The following is a 17,958-nucleotide window of genomic DNA, read 5'->3' as shown; positions in this document are numbered from 1 at the left end:
GGCATATTGCTTAATTTAGCCCTGTAGCATGTTTTAGGTGTTAATTTTCAACATTATAACGGTACCATTTTCAGAGCAAGGAATGTTCTATAGATCCACACACTTGGGCATTTCACGAGGTCAGGCTGGGGATCGTAATTAAATAGCCATTCACATTTTAGGTGGATATCGCAATTGTTTTTCAATCCTACACCACATGATGAAACCCCATGTTGTGATGTCTGACATTTTTATTTCATGTTGCTAGTAGTACTGAATAGATTTGGTTTCAAATTTGAATAGTTTTTTATTGATAGACATGGAAATTGGCCTCATTTACTACTGTCAAACCCTGACAATATAAAATCATGGACCTGCTGAAAGCCCTCCTGTCCTGTGTTCTGCAACTGGAGAGCACCCTACCTGAACTAAGCACGTTTTTATTTCCCCTGGAATGTTGTTCTCCCTCCTATGGTATTTGTAGTTCAGCAGCTGAGCCGCCAGTTCTGGGAGGTTATGTGGGACTCAACACTTTATTATATTAAATAAATGAACGCCCACGTTCTGTTACAAAATATGGAATACTTTATATAAATGTTGGTAAGTAATGATTGTTTCATCACCAGGCTTATGTTAATACTGCCCCACAACTCCTGTACATTTCAGAACCATGATGACCCTGAAGAGACTGGAGTAAAGCTATGCACGTGCCTCGCCATTGATGGGAGGTCAAGTAGATCAAAGAGGGATAACGAATGGGGAGACCTGCCTGGAAATAAGAGTAATGCATAGTAAAATATCCCGGGCTGTTAATTCTTCCCATACAATCCCCTCATGCCCAGAGGAAGGAAGAAGGGCAACCTAAAACTCACTCTGTTCATAAGAATGGCACAGATCCAACCCATCTAGGTTTCAGTAATTCTGTGGACCAGTAACGCCTCTACTGTATAATGACCCCTGTCATCAGACAGGAAGGCCCTGTTTAGCATGGGCGAGGGATGATGACTACGTGGCAAAGCTACAGACCCCAGTTGTGTTCCACAATTTACTGTTTTTCAAATACATGAACAAGGATGGGTGAGTTTGAAGCAGGGAGAAATATTTTTCATGGACCAGATGAGCCTCTGTGTTCATCCAACATGGGCTCCTGTGACGGAAAGAATGGGAATGTGACAGCATGATTTCAGTAGAGACAACAATCAGGAGTTGTGCTTCTTTATACAGATGACCCTGGGTCTTTAGTGCGTCAGCTCTCGAATGACATCCTGGAACACAGACAAGCACACGCCCACTTCTGAAATGTGAACCTCTGCAATTCAGCCCGATCAATGTAAGCGGCAGATGCCGCTTCAAAGAAACACAGGAGCCAGCAGGTGTATTATGCGTCTACTTTATTTAACCTTCCATCCGAAACCAAACTCCTCCCCCCTTCATGCCTCATAACGGAACGTCACTTCCTGTGTGACGTTCCTACAATCTCGGGCTGCCTTAAAGGGGCACCCCACGGCAACAATCATGAACCACAGCATGAGGAATAAAAGGTGGCCGTTGGCCATGTTCAAGCATTAGCCTGTGCACCATGCTAATGTTCGCATCTCAGATACACACATATGGCCAATCCCAGACAAAGCGCCAGCTGAAGTCAATCATGCAATTACCAAGACAGTGAGCCATTCTGCTCTAAGTTTAACAGTGTCTAAAAGTCAGATGAAGTGTGGGAGCTGGACACCAAGACTGTGAGAAGTGGGAAGGAGGAGGAGATGTGAGATATCAAGATAGGCGAAAAGTGTCAGAGGAGCAGACGGGAGGAGTGGAGGTGACAAGAAAATTGCAAACTGGAGTAGAAGGGGATGAGCCACTGAGTGGAGAGTTGGTGAGGAGAGTATCAGAGAAAAAAAGCGTGAAGGAGGCAACAACTGGAAACATACCAGAGAGGTGGTGGAGATTGGCATAGTGGAAGTAAGTAGGGTATGAAAGATGAAGTGGAGGAGCAGTCAAACGGGGCATGAAAGAAGTAAGACTAGAGCATGGTGGTCATGCCGTCGTGGTTGATCTCGTGACCAGTGCAACTGGTGGCTCGCTCTGGCCTGCTTGGTCAGCTGAGGTGCTCATGGTGGGCCTGGGTGGTAACCTGGCGGTCAGTGAAGGGTGTGCTGCTTGGGTCCCTTGTTGTGGCGGGTTTTGCACTGTTTTGGCGAGTTATGTGCAGGCCCACGTCTCTGGGTGGCGTTGTTGAGGGGGGGGGTGACCCACCTGTGGGTAGCTGTGTAGTCTTGGAGGTGTTTGGGGCTGTGTTGCAGTAGGTGTTGTTCTGGTTGCTTTCTTATTTTGGCAGATTTATCTTGTCCTTGCTGTGCGCTATTGTATCTCTTTCTTTTTTTTTGCCTTAAAGGGGCAGCCCACGGCAACAATCATGAACCACAGCATGAGGAATAAAAGGTGGCCGTTGGCCATGCTCAAGCATTAGCCTGTGCACCATGCTAATGTTCGCATCTCAGATACACACATATGGCCAATCCCAGACAAACCGCCAGCTGAAGTCAATCATGCAATTACCAAGACAGTGAGCCATTCTGCTCTAAGTTTAACAGTGTCTAAAAGTCAGATGAAGTGTGGGAGCTGGACACCAAGACTGTGAGAAGTGGGAAGGAGGAGGAGATGTGAGATATCAAGATAGGCGAAAAGTGTCAGAGGAGCAGACGGGAGGAGTGGAGGTGACAAGAAAATTGCAAACTGGAGTAGAAGGGGATGAGCCACTGAGTGGAGAGTTGGTGAGGAGAGTATCAGAGAAAAAAAGCGTGAAGGAGGCAACAACTGGAAACATACCAGAGAGGTGGTGGAGATTGGCATAGTGGAAGTAAGTAGGGTATGAAAGATGAAGTGGAGGAGCAGTCAAACGGGGCATGAAAGAAGTAAGACTAGAGCATGGTGGTCATGCCGTTGTGGTTGATCTCGTGACCAGTGCAACTGGTGGCTCGCTCTGGCCTGCTTGGTCAGCTGAGGTGCTCATGGTGGGCCTGGGTGGTAACCTGGCGGTCAGTGAAGGGTGTGCTGCTTGGGTCCCTTGTTGTGGCGGGTTTTGCACTGTTTTGGCGAGTTATGTGCAGGCCCACGTCTCTGGGTGGCGTTGTTGAGGGGGGGGGTGACCCACCTGTGGGTAGCTGTGTAGTCTTGGAGGTGTTTGGGGCTGTGTTGCAGTAGGTGTTGTTCTGGTTGCTTTCTTATTTTGGCAGATTTATCTTGTCCTTGCTGTGCGCTATTGTATCTCTTTCTTTTTTTTTGCCTTAAAGGGGCAGCCCACGGCAACAATCATGAACCACAGCATGAGGAATAAAAGGTGGCCGTTGGCCATGCTCAAGCATTAGCCTGTGCACCATGCTAATGTTCGCATCTCAGATACACACATATGGCCAATCCCAGACAAACCGCCAGCTGAAGTCAATCATGCAATTACCAAGACAGTGAGCCATTCTGCTCTAAGTTTAACAGTGTCTAAAAGTCAGATGAAGTGTGGGAGCTGGACACCAAGACTGTGAGAAGTGGGAAGGAGGAGGAGATGTGAGATATCAAGATAGGCGAAAAGTGTCAGAGGAGCAGACGGGAGGAGTGGAGGTGACAAGAAAATTGCAAACTGGAGTAGAAGGGGATGAGCCACTGAGTGGAGAGTTGGTGAGGAGAGTATCAGAGAAAAAAAGCGTGAAGGAGGCAACAACTGGAAACATACCAGAGAGGTGGTGGAGATTGGCATAGTGGAAGTAAGTAGGGTATGAAAGATGAAGTGGAGGAGCAGTCAAACGGGGCATGAAAGAAGTAAGACTAGAGCATGGTGGTCATGCCGTCGTGGTTGATCTCGTGACCAGTGCAACTGGTGGCTCGCTCTGGCCTGCTTGGTCAGCTGAGGTGCTCATGGTGGGCCTGGGTGGTAACCTGGCGGTCAGTGAAGGGTGTGCTGCTTGGGTCCCTTGTTGTGGCGGGTTTTGCACTGTTTTGGCGAGTTATGTGCAGGCCCACGTCTCTGGGTGGCGTTGTTGAGGGGGGGGGTGACCCACCTTTGGGTAGCTGTGTAGTCTTGGAGGTGTTTGGGGCTGTGTTGCAGTAGGTGTTGTTCTGGTTGCTTTCTTATTTTGGCAGATTTATCTTGTCCTTGCTGTGCGCTATTGTATCTCTTTCTTTTTTTTTGCCTTAAAGGGGCAGCCCACGGCAACAATCATGAACCACAGCATGAGGAATAAAAGGTGGCCGTTGGCCATGCTCAAGCATTAGCCTGTGCACCATGCTAATGTTCGCATCTCAGATACACACATATGGCCAATCCCAGACAAACCGCCAGCTGAAGTCAATCATGCAATTACCAAGACAGTGAGCCATTCTGCTCTAAGTTTAACAGTGTCTAAAAGTCAGATGAAGTGTGGGAGCTGGACACCAAGACTGTGAGAAGTGGGAAGGAGGAGGAGATGTGAGATATCAAGATAGGCGAAAAGTGTCAGAGGAGCAGACGGGAGGAGTGGAGGTGACAAGAAAATTGCAAACTGGAGTAGAAGGGGATGAGCCACTGAGTGGAGAGTTGGTGAGGAGAGTATCAGAGAAAAAAAGCGTGAAGGAGGCAACAACTGGAAACATACCAGAGAGGTGGTGGAGATTGGCATAGTGGAAGTAAGTAGGGTATGAAAGATGAAGTGGAGGAGCAGTCAAACGGGGCATGAAAGAAGTAAGACTAGAGCATGGTGAGAAATTGAAGTAGAAAGGAGGCGAGGCAGTCATATAGGGGAGGGATGGACAAAGACAACCAGTACACAGGAGGGAAGAAGTGTAATAAGAAAAGAAAGGAGAGGAGAAATGGTTTTCTTTGTGCAGGGTTTCTGTGAAAACTCCTAACGTGTTGCTCAAGACTAAGCCAAGAAGCACTCCAGGAGCCAGAGAAGGGGTTAAGCACAACAACCCTTTGCTCCGACACAATCCTATCAAGGGCCATACAGAGACAGATGATTGGACCCTTTCTGATAACACCATGCCCAGCAGTAGTGGTGCCAAATGTTATCTAGTGCGAGAAGCAGGTATTGGACATCCTCACAGGAAAGACATATCATCTAAGACAGAAATGCAAGGCACTTAAAATTTTAGGAAATAAGACTGATAGTTGTCTTTGATGCCATGGGTGCAGAGCCTAAGGGAGGGAAGAACTGAGGACCACGGCCCGGATGAAAGCTTGATTTATTTTGTTTTGCAACCATTGATTTCAGTCATCTTTTCTCCCCTTGTTTTCTGTTGATATAATAAATATTGTTGGACCTTGAAATCTGGCTTTGATCCCTCATCCCACGACAATGCATGCAGACATACACACACACACACTCCTCCACCCACTCCTCCCCCACACACACGTGAAAGGGGAGTTGTTAATATAAGCACATCATTGGTTTTGGTGGTGAGGGTACAGGGAAAACGTTTTGGGATAGTGCACAAGTCCCTTCGAGAAAGAGACCATAGAGCATGAGGTCATCCTTAAATGGAAAGGTGCTGATGTTTTTTAATTTATGGGGATGGGGAGAGGGAAGAATCAGTGGAAGATAGATGATCTGCACGGTAGGCAAAGGGACAGAAAGACTGAGAGTAATTACAGTGGCGAGTTTTAAAAGGGCATTGCAGGAGCTAGAGCTATTCAAATAACGTGTTGGAAGCCTGTGGATTGATATAAGGATACCTAGGGCCTCATTACACGGATGGCGGTAAGGATTTACCGGTACCGGTAAAATACCGGTACCGGTAAATCCTTACCGCCTTACTACGAGGTCCCTTTGCGGGTTGGGGGATTTAACGCCTGCTTTTTGCAGGCGTTAAAATCCAACCCGCAAAGGGATCTCGGAGCTAATTACGGCACCGCAAAATTGCGGTGCCGTAATTAGCGCCTTCCCCATTCCCATAGAGCCCTATGGAGCAGAAATTGGAATGGGGAAGGGCAATGGTGGAAGGGGGATTTACCGCCCCTCCAACCTTGGAATGGGGCAGTAAATCCCCTTTCAACCAAGACGGTGCCGGTATTTTACCGGCATGAGCCATGGCGCTAATATCGCCATGGCTCACCGCCTATCGTGTAATGAGGCCCCTAGAAGTAGTTTGATGCGGGAACCAGTGTTCAACAAAGAGTAAGCTAACATGTAGGAGGGACAAATGAGTAGATAAGAAGGCCTATGAAGAGGCTATACCGGGAGCGGAGGTAACTGAGTACTAGGCTGTAGATGAAAGATTATGTGCAGTGGTAGGTGAGAAAGGGTCATACTTAACAGGTTACATAATTTCTGAAGAGAGTTCATATCAGAGCTAACTTCCTGTTAGCTTTGCTGTTGTCCAACAACTTCTGCATTCTCCCAGTATTCACACAGTAACAAAAATCCTTTGAAGAGATTCACTGTTTGCTACTTTAGTTACCCTTTTTATTGACAGCTTTACCAAGAGAAACAATTTCTGTGCATATTTTAACAATGTTATTACATTTTCATCTTGTTGTTTATCTGTCATGCACACACGGTCACAGGCTGTCATGGCCACTGGACAAGGGCACAGGCCTTTGTCACCCCATGGAAAAGTGTGCTTTGCACATTTTGTGGCTGAGGCACGTGCATCGGGGCCGGGCGTGGCCATAGACAATCATTGGAAGGCACGTGCAAGGATCTCTTGGAGTTGCAAGGTGGAGCCACAGGCGGAGCCAAAGGGAGGGGCCAGGGCCAGCCTATTTAAGGCCAACCCACCCACATGGCTCCGCTTCGTGTTATTCTGCTTTCTACAGTGCAACGCTTTCCGCTGTCCTTACCTGTTCCTCATCTTGTCGTGCATCTGCTTGATTCCAACTACCCCATCGCTGAAGACACACCTTACCTGATTCCAGCATCTCCACCGCTGAAGGCGCATCTTACCTGATTCCAGCTTCTCCATCGCTGAAGGCGCAGCTTACCTGAACCAGCTACCCCATCACTGAAAACGCACCTTACATGAATCCGGCAACTCCACTGCAGAAGGTGCATTTTACCTGATTCCAGCCTCTCCATCACTGAAAGCGCATCTTACCTGATTCCAGCCGCTACATCGTTGTGCACGCATCTTACCTGTCTCCCATCGCTATCTGAGTCATAGCCTTTCCTCACCTGATCCGGGCGTCCAGCTACGCGGGAGCTCTGCTTCTGTTCTTCCTCTTCTCAGTAGCTCCATCCTGCAGCGGCGGATCGACCTTCGAGCAACCAGACTCCGCTCGACACCACCAGACTTCTCCTGCAAGGGAAAAAGAACACAACAGGTTAGGAGTCACATAAATACCTAACGCTTGGCTGCTCCATACCTGAGTCTAGAGATCTATCTTAAAGGCCAAATTACCAGCTAATTTGAGGGCTCCATCATCTCCAAGGCAATTCCCGGACTCGCTCCGCGACTCTGATCAGTCATCTTCACACCTATTGAAGAGAGAAAAGACATTGCAAGAATTACTATTATAATCAAGGCAAAAGATGTTAAAACAAACAAACAATACTCATTGCCGAAAGACTTACCTCCTACGTGGTTGGTCGCATCCGGTCTGCATCGCCCACTTTCACGGATCAGTGAAGCAACTAGGTCCACTCTACGCGCCCCTGCTACAAGAAGCAGGATGGAGAGCCCAGCATTACAAAACAACAGGTGAGCTTGCATGGGAAAACGCGTGCGCACTTCGTTTTGGCACGAAAGGGTCGAGGGGATTCACGACACACCACCACGCCATTCTCATTGCCTCTCATCTACTCTCACGGGCAATACCAGTATCCAGAACATTTGGTTCCACAGAAGCTGGCAGAGAGAGTCAATCCAAAGGAGCCAAGTCGAGGGAGGGCTCCAACCGTGCCCCAACGCCCCCGCCGAGACCAGGTGAGCGTAACACAGGCATACGTAGGTACTCTCCCTAGGTTACATGCTGCACATGCATTTCTGCACCAGCATCAGGGGTCTTTTCCCTAAGTCAGGGAAATGCCTATGAGGCACTGGAGAAGACATCAGTGGAGAAGACGTTACGGGAGAGACTATCGTTTGTACCAGAAGTGGCAACTCCCACAGCGTGCTTATACACGATTGAACAGAGGCATTACCTCAATAACGCAACGCAAGAAGAAGAAACGCTCGTCTCGGTTGCAAAAACTGGACGCAGAATCCTGGACTTCGCCACGCCCACAGTCAGGCTCATTGGACTCTTGCACAGCGAATGACGACACCCGTCACGTTACGCAGGCCATAGACTCACGTGACTTGGGTTCCGCGACCGCGCATAACTCAGCTGCGAATCCACCGAACAGCGCTTCTCAGCTGTTTGTTATGGCGTTTGGCATTTCATACTCTTTCTTTGTGCTACCTTGTGTATTTGACCTTGGACTTCGTTTTTTGGACTCCTGCTCGCCTCACCCTTTCAAACCACGCATCTTTGATCTTTTGGACCAGCTTCCTTGACCCTGGACTGCCTACGGATTGCTAATGATCTCCCTTTTGATTAAGTTGACTCAGAACTTGGACATTGATTACAACTTCTGGTTTCAGGAATACCACAGCTACGTTGAACTCAGTTAGTTTCTTCAGGTGCTTCTAGTGTGTTAATCTAGCACCAGCTCATACCACCAAGTGATCTTACTGCTGCTTAACCGACTGAGGGAACAGGTTTTTACCCTTGCAATTCCTCCACTCCAGATATATCTACCAGTAACATCATCAGCTTCCTGGCTCCTGGTAGGTTCCAACTTCTCTGACTTTCATTCCTGTGTTTCTTCGTGTATTCAAGCAATTCAGTCTTGGATGTCCTCAATCTGTCTAAGACTGAAATTCTCTATTTTTTCCCAATGTATCCTTCTCCCCAAATCTCTATCCTTATCCTGCTTCCTCTATCCCACTCTTTCCTACAGCCTGTAACGTGGGTGTACTCTTCGACTTGTCTCTCTCCTTCACCCATCACATTTCCTCTACTGCTCACATCTGTCGATTCCACCTCTTCAACTGGTGCAAGACCCACCCCTTCTCTCTTTCCACCTAAGCTTATCTTTTATTCTTCTATATTATCATGTCTTCACTATTCCTCAGCCATACTCACAGGCCCCCCTCTTCTTATCTTGTCCCCCTACACTCTATCTCCAACTTTGCAGTCCGTCTCCTCTTTTTGTTCTATCTCCTCTGGCACCCATAAGACACTCTCTCCTTTCAATCTCCCTTCTCCCTTTTCCACTTCCTCTGCATAATTTTGAAATGTTATCATTGTCTTGCTCCTCCTTACTATTCTTCCCTTATCTCACCCTACATTCCTTCTCGCTCTCTTGGTTCCCAACATCTCCACCTTCTTACCTCTCCCAAGCCTCACTGTACTCCATTATGTTTTAATTCTTATTCCTGTATAACTCCTAAACTATGGAAACCGCCTGACATCTGTGCTTATCCCTCTCTTCACATCTTCTGCTCCCGCCTGAAGGCTCATTACCTGTTGTCATTCTCTCCTAGCTAAAGTGTCTCTGTTCAGATAACAACTTATTTTACTTTGTACCATCCTTTTATATACTTGTAAAGTGCTTTGGCAAAAGCTCTCAATAAATGAAAATAAAATACAAAATACAATCAATCACATGTGTAAAATACCATGTCCTCCTATTAGTATCACCATAACTAAATCTGTCCTTGGGATCTGCTATTTCACATACCTTAAAGTCATTATATGTGTAAAAACCATTTCCTTTTACATTCTTTGACAAGCAATTAGTCTATTTAGCCTGTTTTGAAGATGCTGCTCTTGAAAATGTTTTCTTACTAGACTGTTCTACCACCTCTTGTAACTATTTATCTGTATTCAGGATAGCCCAATGTATGTTCAAAATCTGTATGAATTTGGAGGATTCCCATCTCGTGTGAAACTAAGATATAATGAGCTAGACCTATTTATGTCCATTTGGTGACAATTGAATGTGTGTTCAAGCAATTAGTATTACAACACCCACTTGTTAAGATGGCTGCCATGTTAGTCAGCAATTACTCAGTTATGTATAGTTTATCAGTGACATGGGTAGAGATCAGAGGAACCTCAACTAGTATACATAAAAAGAGCCAAATTGAGTATTGTTTGAAATAGCCTGATGAAGAGCTACTTTGAAGGATGGAAGCTTGTTTGGAATCTACGTGGCATTTTTCAACCATTGAAGGCACACACTGAGATGAGGCAGAGGGCCACTGGAGCAGGCTTTTTGGTACATACACCCTGTGGAAATCCATCAGAGGTGAAGGTCATTAGAAAGTCCCTGGGGGATTAAGGTAGATAAGGCTGCAGCATTTACGCCATCACAAACATACCAGGGTTGAAATCTGCAGTAAGTGTTACCTATCTCTAGTTTCCCTACCATGCTGCCGGGAAGTAGGGATGCCTAGGGGTAGGGTGGAGGGAGGATGAGGGCAAGACCAGGAAACCCCCTGTGGCTTGCCTTCGTACAGTCATTCATCCATCAACCCTTTGAACCTGTAGATAAAACACCTAAACTTCACATATGGTTCCCTGTGTTATTGAAGCCGCATGTGAAAGGAGAAGAAGAAGTGAGAGATAGGAGAGGAGTAAGGTGGGAGGTTTCTGGAAGCAATAAGGACAGAAATAGCTATCGGGTAAGATAACACTAGCATATCCATTGCTTGGGAATGTTGGAGGAGGAAGGAGTATGTGATGAGCCCTAGATGAGCTTAGATGTGAGACAGGGTGAGTGTTAGAGGAAAGCCCCAGTGACATGCCCCCATGAATGAGTGAACATCAGACCAGCAAAGGAGAAAGTATGACAGTTTTGGGCAATAGGTTCAGGTCCACAAAGAGGGAAGCCAAAACCAACCAGTCACGTAAAGCCCCTGTTAGCCTATCATACCTCTAGGGGATGCTGTACATCTTACTGCAACATAGCCTGGAGCTGCCACACACATACCTGCAATATCTGAGATATATTCTTCTACCTGTGGCTTACTGGAATGACAACAGTGACCAGAATATCACGTGGTAAATAATCCATTTTGTCTCAGACTGTTAGTGACCCTTCAGTAATATCTGCACAAAGGCTAAGATTTCCAGAGACGTTGCCTTTGGTAATAGGAAAATAACTATCCTTTATTTCATATTTTATATCCTTTATTTTTAAAAGTTGTGAAGGACTTGTTCAAATAAGAGACCAGATAGACTTAGGCCTCAGAGGAAAGGTTACAAGAGGCATTACAAGAATCTGCCTCAAAGACTGTGAGTGAAACAGGAAGGGAATCCTGGCAAGATTTTACAGTAGGTCTGCCTCCTGCCCTGAGTCTGACTTGAATATAGGGGCATGCCCTTCCTTATAAGTAAGACACCTATTGGGGACAGAAGAGAACGTATAGGCAGACATATCCCTTGGCTTGTTTTAGTTTTGTTTCACTACTAGGAAGAAAAGCTTTGTTCTGTTTGTCCTTAAGCATGAATACTGTGTACTACTAAAACTCCTATCTCTTCTCTGTGTCAGTGTGTTGGCTGGTGATTTCCCCATGTCTTTGTGACATGGGCCTCTATATCTTTTTATCTCACATATATTTAATATGTCAGAAAAATAACATAAAACAGTCTGCCAATCTAAAACACCACTATTGGTTTCAGAGATTGGGGCACAGGACGAATGTGGTGGTATCTCAGTGGTAAATCTGGTGAGATACTGCCAAACTGAAATACCATTACCACCACTTGGTGCGCTGCTATTACCGCTGGATTACAAGTGGTGGTGATGGTATTAGTTCTTATTTAATTGGAATCCATAGGACTCCATGGGGGATTTTGGCAGATTTACTGTGGCAGTAATTCTGCCGACGTTTGGCAGAAAGCTGGCAGATTTACCTTGAGCTCACAGCTGGAGGTGAACCCACCCACTTACTGCCAAACTCATAGATGGCGGTGCAGTAATGCAGCAGTATATGGTATTACCGCCACATTTTACCTACACCGCCCAACTTATAATTAGGCCCATTGTCTCTGTATGTTAATATAGTTGTGCTTTAGCCAATTATAGGAGATCTACTTGAAACTGCATGTTTATTAAGTTAGATAACTATGACCACTTTGTATTTCATTATTGGTATTTTTATTTTTCTTTCAATGCCTAGAATGACATGGATGGCATGCGGGACCTGTCTGAAATCCGTCAGGAAATTATGGACAGAGTGACTTCCGTTATCAGCAAAGCTCTGGACTACAAGGACTCCTTCAGCACTTATGCCTACCTCTGGGCAGATGACCGGACAGAGTTCATGAAGCAATTTCTACTTTACGGTCACATTTTGACCTCCGAGGAGATTGAAGCACATACTGACAATGGTCTGCCTGAGTGCCCACCTACTCTGGGACACTTTAAAGAACAGGCAAGAGATTAAAATAGCATATTTCTGTTGTTTTGAGGCTATTAGTAAGTGCTTTATTTTAACCCTTCTTATGTTCTGCAGATTGACATCTATGAGAACCTGTATATTCAAATGAGCAAGGTTGAAGACTGCAAGGTATTTGAGAGCTGGTTCAAGGTGGATCTGAAACCTTTCAAAATGTGTCTATTAAACATCATTAAGAAATGGAGCTGGATGTTTAAAGAAAATCTCTTGAGATTTGTAGTTGACAGGTAAACTGTACTATTATGATAATGTCTTTCCTTACTGGTAATTGGACTAGCTTTTGCTGAAAATGAAGCTTTGAATCATGTGGATGGTATGTCCCTTCTGCAGCCATAAAATGTATCCAAAATGCCAGAAAAATGCAATGCACCAGATACAGGAACAGCAAATGTATTGCAATAGACTGCCAGGCAGGAAATTATCCAACAGACATTCAAATGTGAATGGAGGGATTGCATACTTATATTATGTTTTCAGAAAGCAAAAGCAACACATTTGTAACAACTTTATTCATGGTGATTGGCTAGTAAGCATTGTCCTATTCGAAACATGTGGTAGGCTAGTTTGCTCACTGTGCAGTGAGATCATCTTGCTTCTCATGTACCTCCATTGGACAGAAGCATTAGACACATGTATTAGTCAAAACATCTTTTCCATTGGCTGTTTTAGGGTGAGTGGAAGTGGCATGAATAATTAGACCTAACAGCTTGGTTACACATGACACAATAAAATATAACAGTCAATTTCCTTCCTCAGGGAACTTAAGTAATTGGCACCAACATACAGTTTCATCATTATGAAATGTATTTATCCATTTATTTTGTAACTTCGCTCGGTGAAGGTTACTCACATGCATGAGTTTATTTGTCCTGCGTCTGACCTTATGTTTCAAGACTTTGCTGCTTACAAGCAGTGCTCTTTGACAGTGGAGCGAACATACATATGCAGACATTTTTGTACATTATCATGAAAAGTGGCTACATTCAATATTATCTGCAGGTGATGTGATTCCATTATGCTGGGTTTAGGGTCTCAAATAATTCTTTTGTGGGCAGAGGTACTCGTGTGAGTTATGATTTCATGAAGGATCCGTATTACTTCTGCATTTGTTCGATTTGAAAATATCAACAGCTGTTTAAGTTGTGCTTTCTATTTTAAACTGTTTTGTGGATATTGAATCTAGGAGACACAGGACTTTTTCATTGTACTTTATCCTGTAGGGGGCAGTGTGGTGCTATGTCTGCCCTAGCTCAGTGCTCATATTGTTTCACATTGTGTCATTCACTCTTGTTAGTTCATAACCTTTATCAAGTTGCACTTCGGTTGCTTTGCCTAAGAATGTAGTTTTGTTATAATTTTCTGTGGCATGGCTTGTGCGAACTTGAAAAGCCTGCATCATCCTGGCTAATCAGTGCACAGTGTCTTGTCTTCCAACCTCTGGAGCTTTGTATCTTGCATTTGTATGACTCACCGCTGCAAGCTAAACTGCTGGGAAAACGTTCCCCTCTGGCTTGTGGCCATGTAAAATGTTGCAACCTATGGAATGTGCCTTTCAGTGAAAGCACTCAGTGCTGCATTTACCGTGTGCTGATGGGGGAGAATCTCATGCTGCGAGAATGGTTTTCTAAGCCTACGTGTAGTTCATTCAGCTAATGTACTTTAATGGTGAATATGTATTTATTAATATAAGCACTCTGCCTAAATGTTTCTCAATGGATACACACTGAACCTGGCTCAAGCTAAATAGTATAGTGTGTGTTTGTTTCTATGAGGACCTGCCTGATGTTCTCTGCTGAGAAGTGGGGAGACTTCTTTTTAAGAGAGAGAGGCTGATTAAATATGGAAATCTCATGCAATGCGTTTAGCTAATGCAAACTGGTGGCAATCCTCTATTTATCACTGTAAACACCTCTTCTGAATTTCTTAAAATGATGCAAACTACTGCTGTTTTGGGTTAAAAGTCCATGTGTGCTTGCTTGTAAAAGGTACAATGTAGACTAACTAAATGGCCTCTGCCAGTCTGTGCTGGGCCTGCATGCAATGTTTTTCACTAAATGTACTGCTTTGCTTCTTGGCTGCATGTGTTGTTTCTCATATTGACTTTCTCCGCTTATATTTCCGTGCCGGCTTGGAATACTGACTAAAGGCGTTTATATTTTGAAACTCTCCTACACATGATACATTAAAGCAGTCTTCTTACCATCACTCACTTTTGTAAAATCAGTTCTCAAAAATGTATTTTCTTTCTAAAATATTTCTTGTGCTCTTTGACATTGCATTACATTCATATACAATTCTTTTTTGTACAGTTGTCTGTAATCATCTGGCATAACTCTAAAGGATAATAGTTTCTCTATGATTTCACTAAATTCTTAATTAGGAAACATTACTCTCTAAATAGTTTAGAGGGGCTCAACTGACCATTGTAAAATGTCATATACCTGTCTACAAGGAAAGCACTTTGGGCCAATGACAAATAAAAAATACCCAGTTTTCATTGTAGGCAGGTATATTCTTTTCATTTTTATTGCATTTTTAGAGCACCTTTTGTCAAATGAGGTGATCAAAATATATAAAAGCAGTACAATCATGATAAAATATAAACATGGCTAAAACAGAAGAGGGGAAGCAGGAGAATTAATCAGACAAGATGGAGACAAGGGGCAGAGCAAAGTGAGAGGGGGAGGGTGTTCCAGTGTTTGGGAGCTAAAAGAGAAAAGGAGCAGAAACAAGAAGCAGCAGAGAGGGGTTAAAAGAAATACATTCTGTGATCTGAGAGAGTGAGATGGGAAATAGAACAAGAATAAAGAAGAGAGATAAGGAGTGGCCAGACCATGAGTACATTTGAAGACAATTGAGAGAAAGTGGTAAAGAAGAAGTGATTCAAAAGTGAGTAGTGAAATGAAAATTAGAGAATATGTAATAGAAGACAGAGTGTGTAAAGTAAACAGGAGATTAATTGAGTAATTATAAACAGAATAAAGAGGAAGAAGATGAGAGTCAGGGAGACCAAGCAATAGATATAAGCAGTAATCAATATGAGAAAAACTAGAGAATAAATAAGACATTTTATGGCATGAAAAGAGAGATGGGGCAAGCGAGAAGGATGTTGAAAAGTGCATATCGACAAGAACGAGTAATAGAAGAGATGTGAAGGGAGAACGAGAGAGAAAAATACAAGATAATGCCCACGTTACGTGCAGATGATGAAAAAAGCTAGAGAAGATGGGGCAAAGAGAGAGATGAAGGTGTAAGACTAGGAGGAATAGTAGAAGCAGGTAAGAACAGAACCTTCATTTTAGAAGGGTTGAAATGGAGAACATGGGAATCTTTTGAATCTATTCCAGGGCCTTCTGTAATAAATGACTTGAGATACCCAGTAGATTCATCATGGTAATAGCTGCAATTGCCCTAAATCACAAATTGCATTCCTAGGTTGATCAGCTTTTGCTCAAATAGTAAGATTTGTAATAGTGTCCTTCTTTGCCCCCATGCTACTTACGATGAATGTCAACAACTGTAAGAGTAGACATATTTTATCTCAAGGCACCCCTTTCACTGAATACATCAGATGGATGAGGCATACTGGCGGTGGACTATTCACCTGGGAAATTGTGAAGAAAACGTACTAACCTTCTTCTAAAAGGAGTAGATTGCTTAAATTCATGAATACCTATGACTGCACTGAGATCAATTTTCTTGAAATCAAGATAATCTCAAGAGAAACTTTCACAAAACTGTGTTAATCAAATTTGACAGATCTGAATTATTTGCTCTTGGTCAGAGGTTATCATCTGAGACTGTAATGGGAAAAGCTGTCTTTTGAGTAATTCCTCTGCTTTCACAAAAATGGTTCCCTTTTAGCAGATTATGACAGGCAGGCTCAGGGCTAAAACAATTGACTATTGGCTAGGGGCTAGCCAGAACACCCCTTAAATGAGTCATGAAATGGGTTAGAAAGCATCCCCAATGTGATAGCATTGTTCCAACATCCAAAACCACCCAGGGCTAAAAACCTCAGACATGGGCATATGTGTTGAATGAACAAAAAATGCATTTTGAAGAGTTGGAACATCAGGAATATGGACAACATATTAATAGCAAGATTCAGATTTGCCTTCCAAGGGAGCCAAAACCTTTACAACAGATTCATACATACTGTATTTAATAAAACATACAACCTTACACAGCCAAAGCTGTGGAATTTGGAGGCATGATAGGACCCTGCTCTTGGGGTGGGTGTTTTGTATGTGCAAAGCATTGTAGAACTAAACAGTGTTCATGTTCCTGTGCATTGTAGCAAATCACTATATAAGATGCAACACAGTATGCCACTTGTAAAGTCATGTATTAAGATTGCAGGACCACGAGAGGGGTTGGAGTATCCTCACTAACAAAGTATAGAATGGTTTCACATGGATTTAAAATATCTGGGTGCAAACAAAAGGTTTAGAGTACAAACGTCTCTCAGATTCCAACAAATATCTGGTGCTTAAACAAATGGCTCTGGGTTTCTTCGCTTCTCTGTCATTTACTGTCCACTGTTCCTTCTTTGCTCCTTAGTTTGGCTTTCTAGTCTCCTGGGAGACCCACTTTTCTGGTTCTTGAGCCCTATGTATGCTGGCACAGAAAGCCTTTGCAGTACCAGGAGTGGGCAGTTTAGTAATTTCTTAGATTAGGAGGCTGGCCACCACAGCTGCTCTACAGGCTGGGCTTGCTTATCCCTGCCACCTCCCTGCCTTAATGTCTTGGTTCTAGTCCCCAACAGCCCACCCTCATCTGTTTCTTCAATGAGCTGTTACAGCCTGAGGTCTATGGGGAACTTCTCTTCAGCTCCATAGTGCTCTTCTCCTCTCTGTCTCCTGTCCACCCCCTCATCATGCTTACATGCTCTGATACCTCCACCCATAGGCCTGTACTGCGGGTTGCCTTTGAACTCACCAATAAAAATACAAAAGTAATCCAAAAAGAAGTTTACACCGGGCAAGAAGTAACACAGTTTTATTCAGGGCCCCAGATGCAGCTGGGACACAAATATTTAAACAGAACGTGGAACAGAACTGCATGAAAAGGTGCTGTCAAAGAAACGCCCCTACATCAAAAGCTTTTATAATCATCTAAACTAATTAACATCAAAACACAATGACATAATGGATCCATCCTTTGAATGAAGATCATTGGAGCAAACATGTAATTCCCCTATATCTGCACATATATTAGTCTCCAATGATTAGGGTACTGAAAATCTTACCACACCACCCTAAACCCCCACCATAAAATCACAGCCCAACCCACAATTCCCACATCATGAAGCCAAGGTATTGAAACATTTTGGATGACCAGTGGATCTTTATTTATCAGCCCCGATCATCCCCATCTACTTCTCATGAGAACACTAATGATCATGACACTGACAGAGCCTTGTACTAAAGACAAGTTACCATTTTAATGTTGCAACTCAAGAACACTTAGAACTGCTTCCAAGGTTGAGTTAAGCTAAGGGGCAATTTGAAACCACCATGTCACACTCTGAAATTGTCAGCAGACCAGTATCATAACTAA

The 17,958-nt window shown here is 44.0% G+C and overlaps 1 protein-coding gene across 1 annotated transcript in view; it reads left to right on the top strand.

Annotated features, from left to right (window-relative positions):
- Positions 1-17,958, top strand: part of DNAH11 (dynein axonemal heavy chain 11) — a 4,227,155-nt gene that overhangs the window by 1,378,391 nt on the left and 2,830,806 nt on the right. Inside the window, exons 16-17 of the mRNA XM_069648254.1 lie at positions 12,118-12,372; positions 12,454-12,623. Of these exons, the coding sequence (XP_069504355.1) occupies positions 12,118-12,372; positions 12,454-12,623 (425 nt within the window). The remainder of the gene's footprint in view (positions 1-12,117; positions 12,373-12,453; positions 12,624-17,958) is intronic.

This window comes from Ambystoma mexicanum, chromosome 2q (assembly GCF_040938575.1).
Source record: "Ambystoma mexicanum isolate Mex_15411 chromosome 2q, UKY_AmexF1_1, whole genome shotgun sequence".
Lineage (NCBI taxonomy): Eukaryota > Metazoa > Chordata > Amphibia > Caudata > Ambystomatidae > Ambystoma > Ambystoma mexicanum.
The sequence above is the reverse complement of the archived record's forward strand: the minus strand, read 5'-3'. Positions and strand labels throughout refer to the sequence as shown.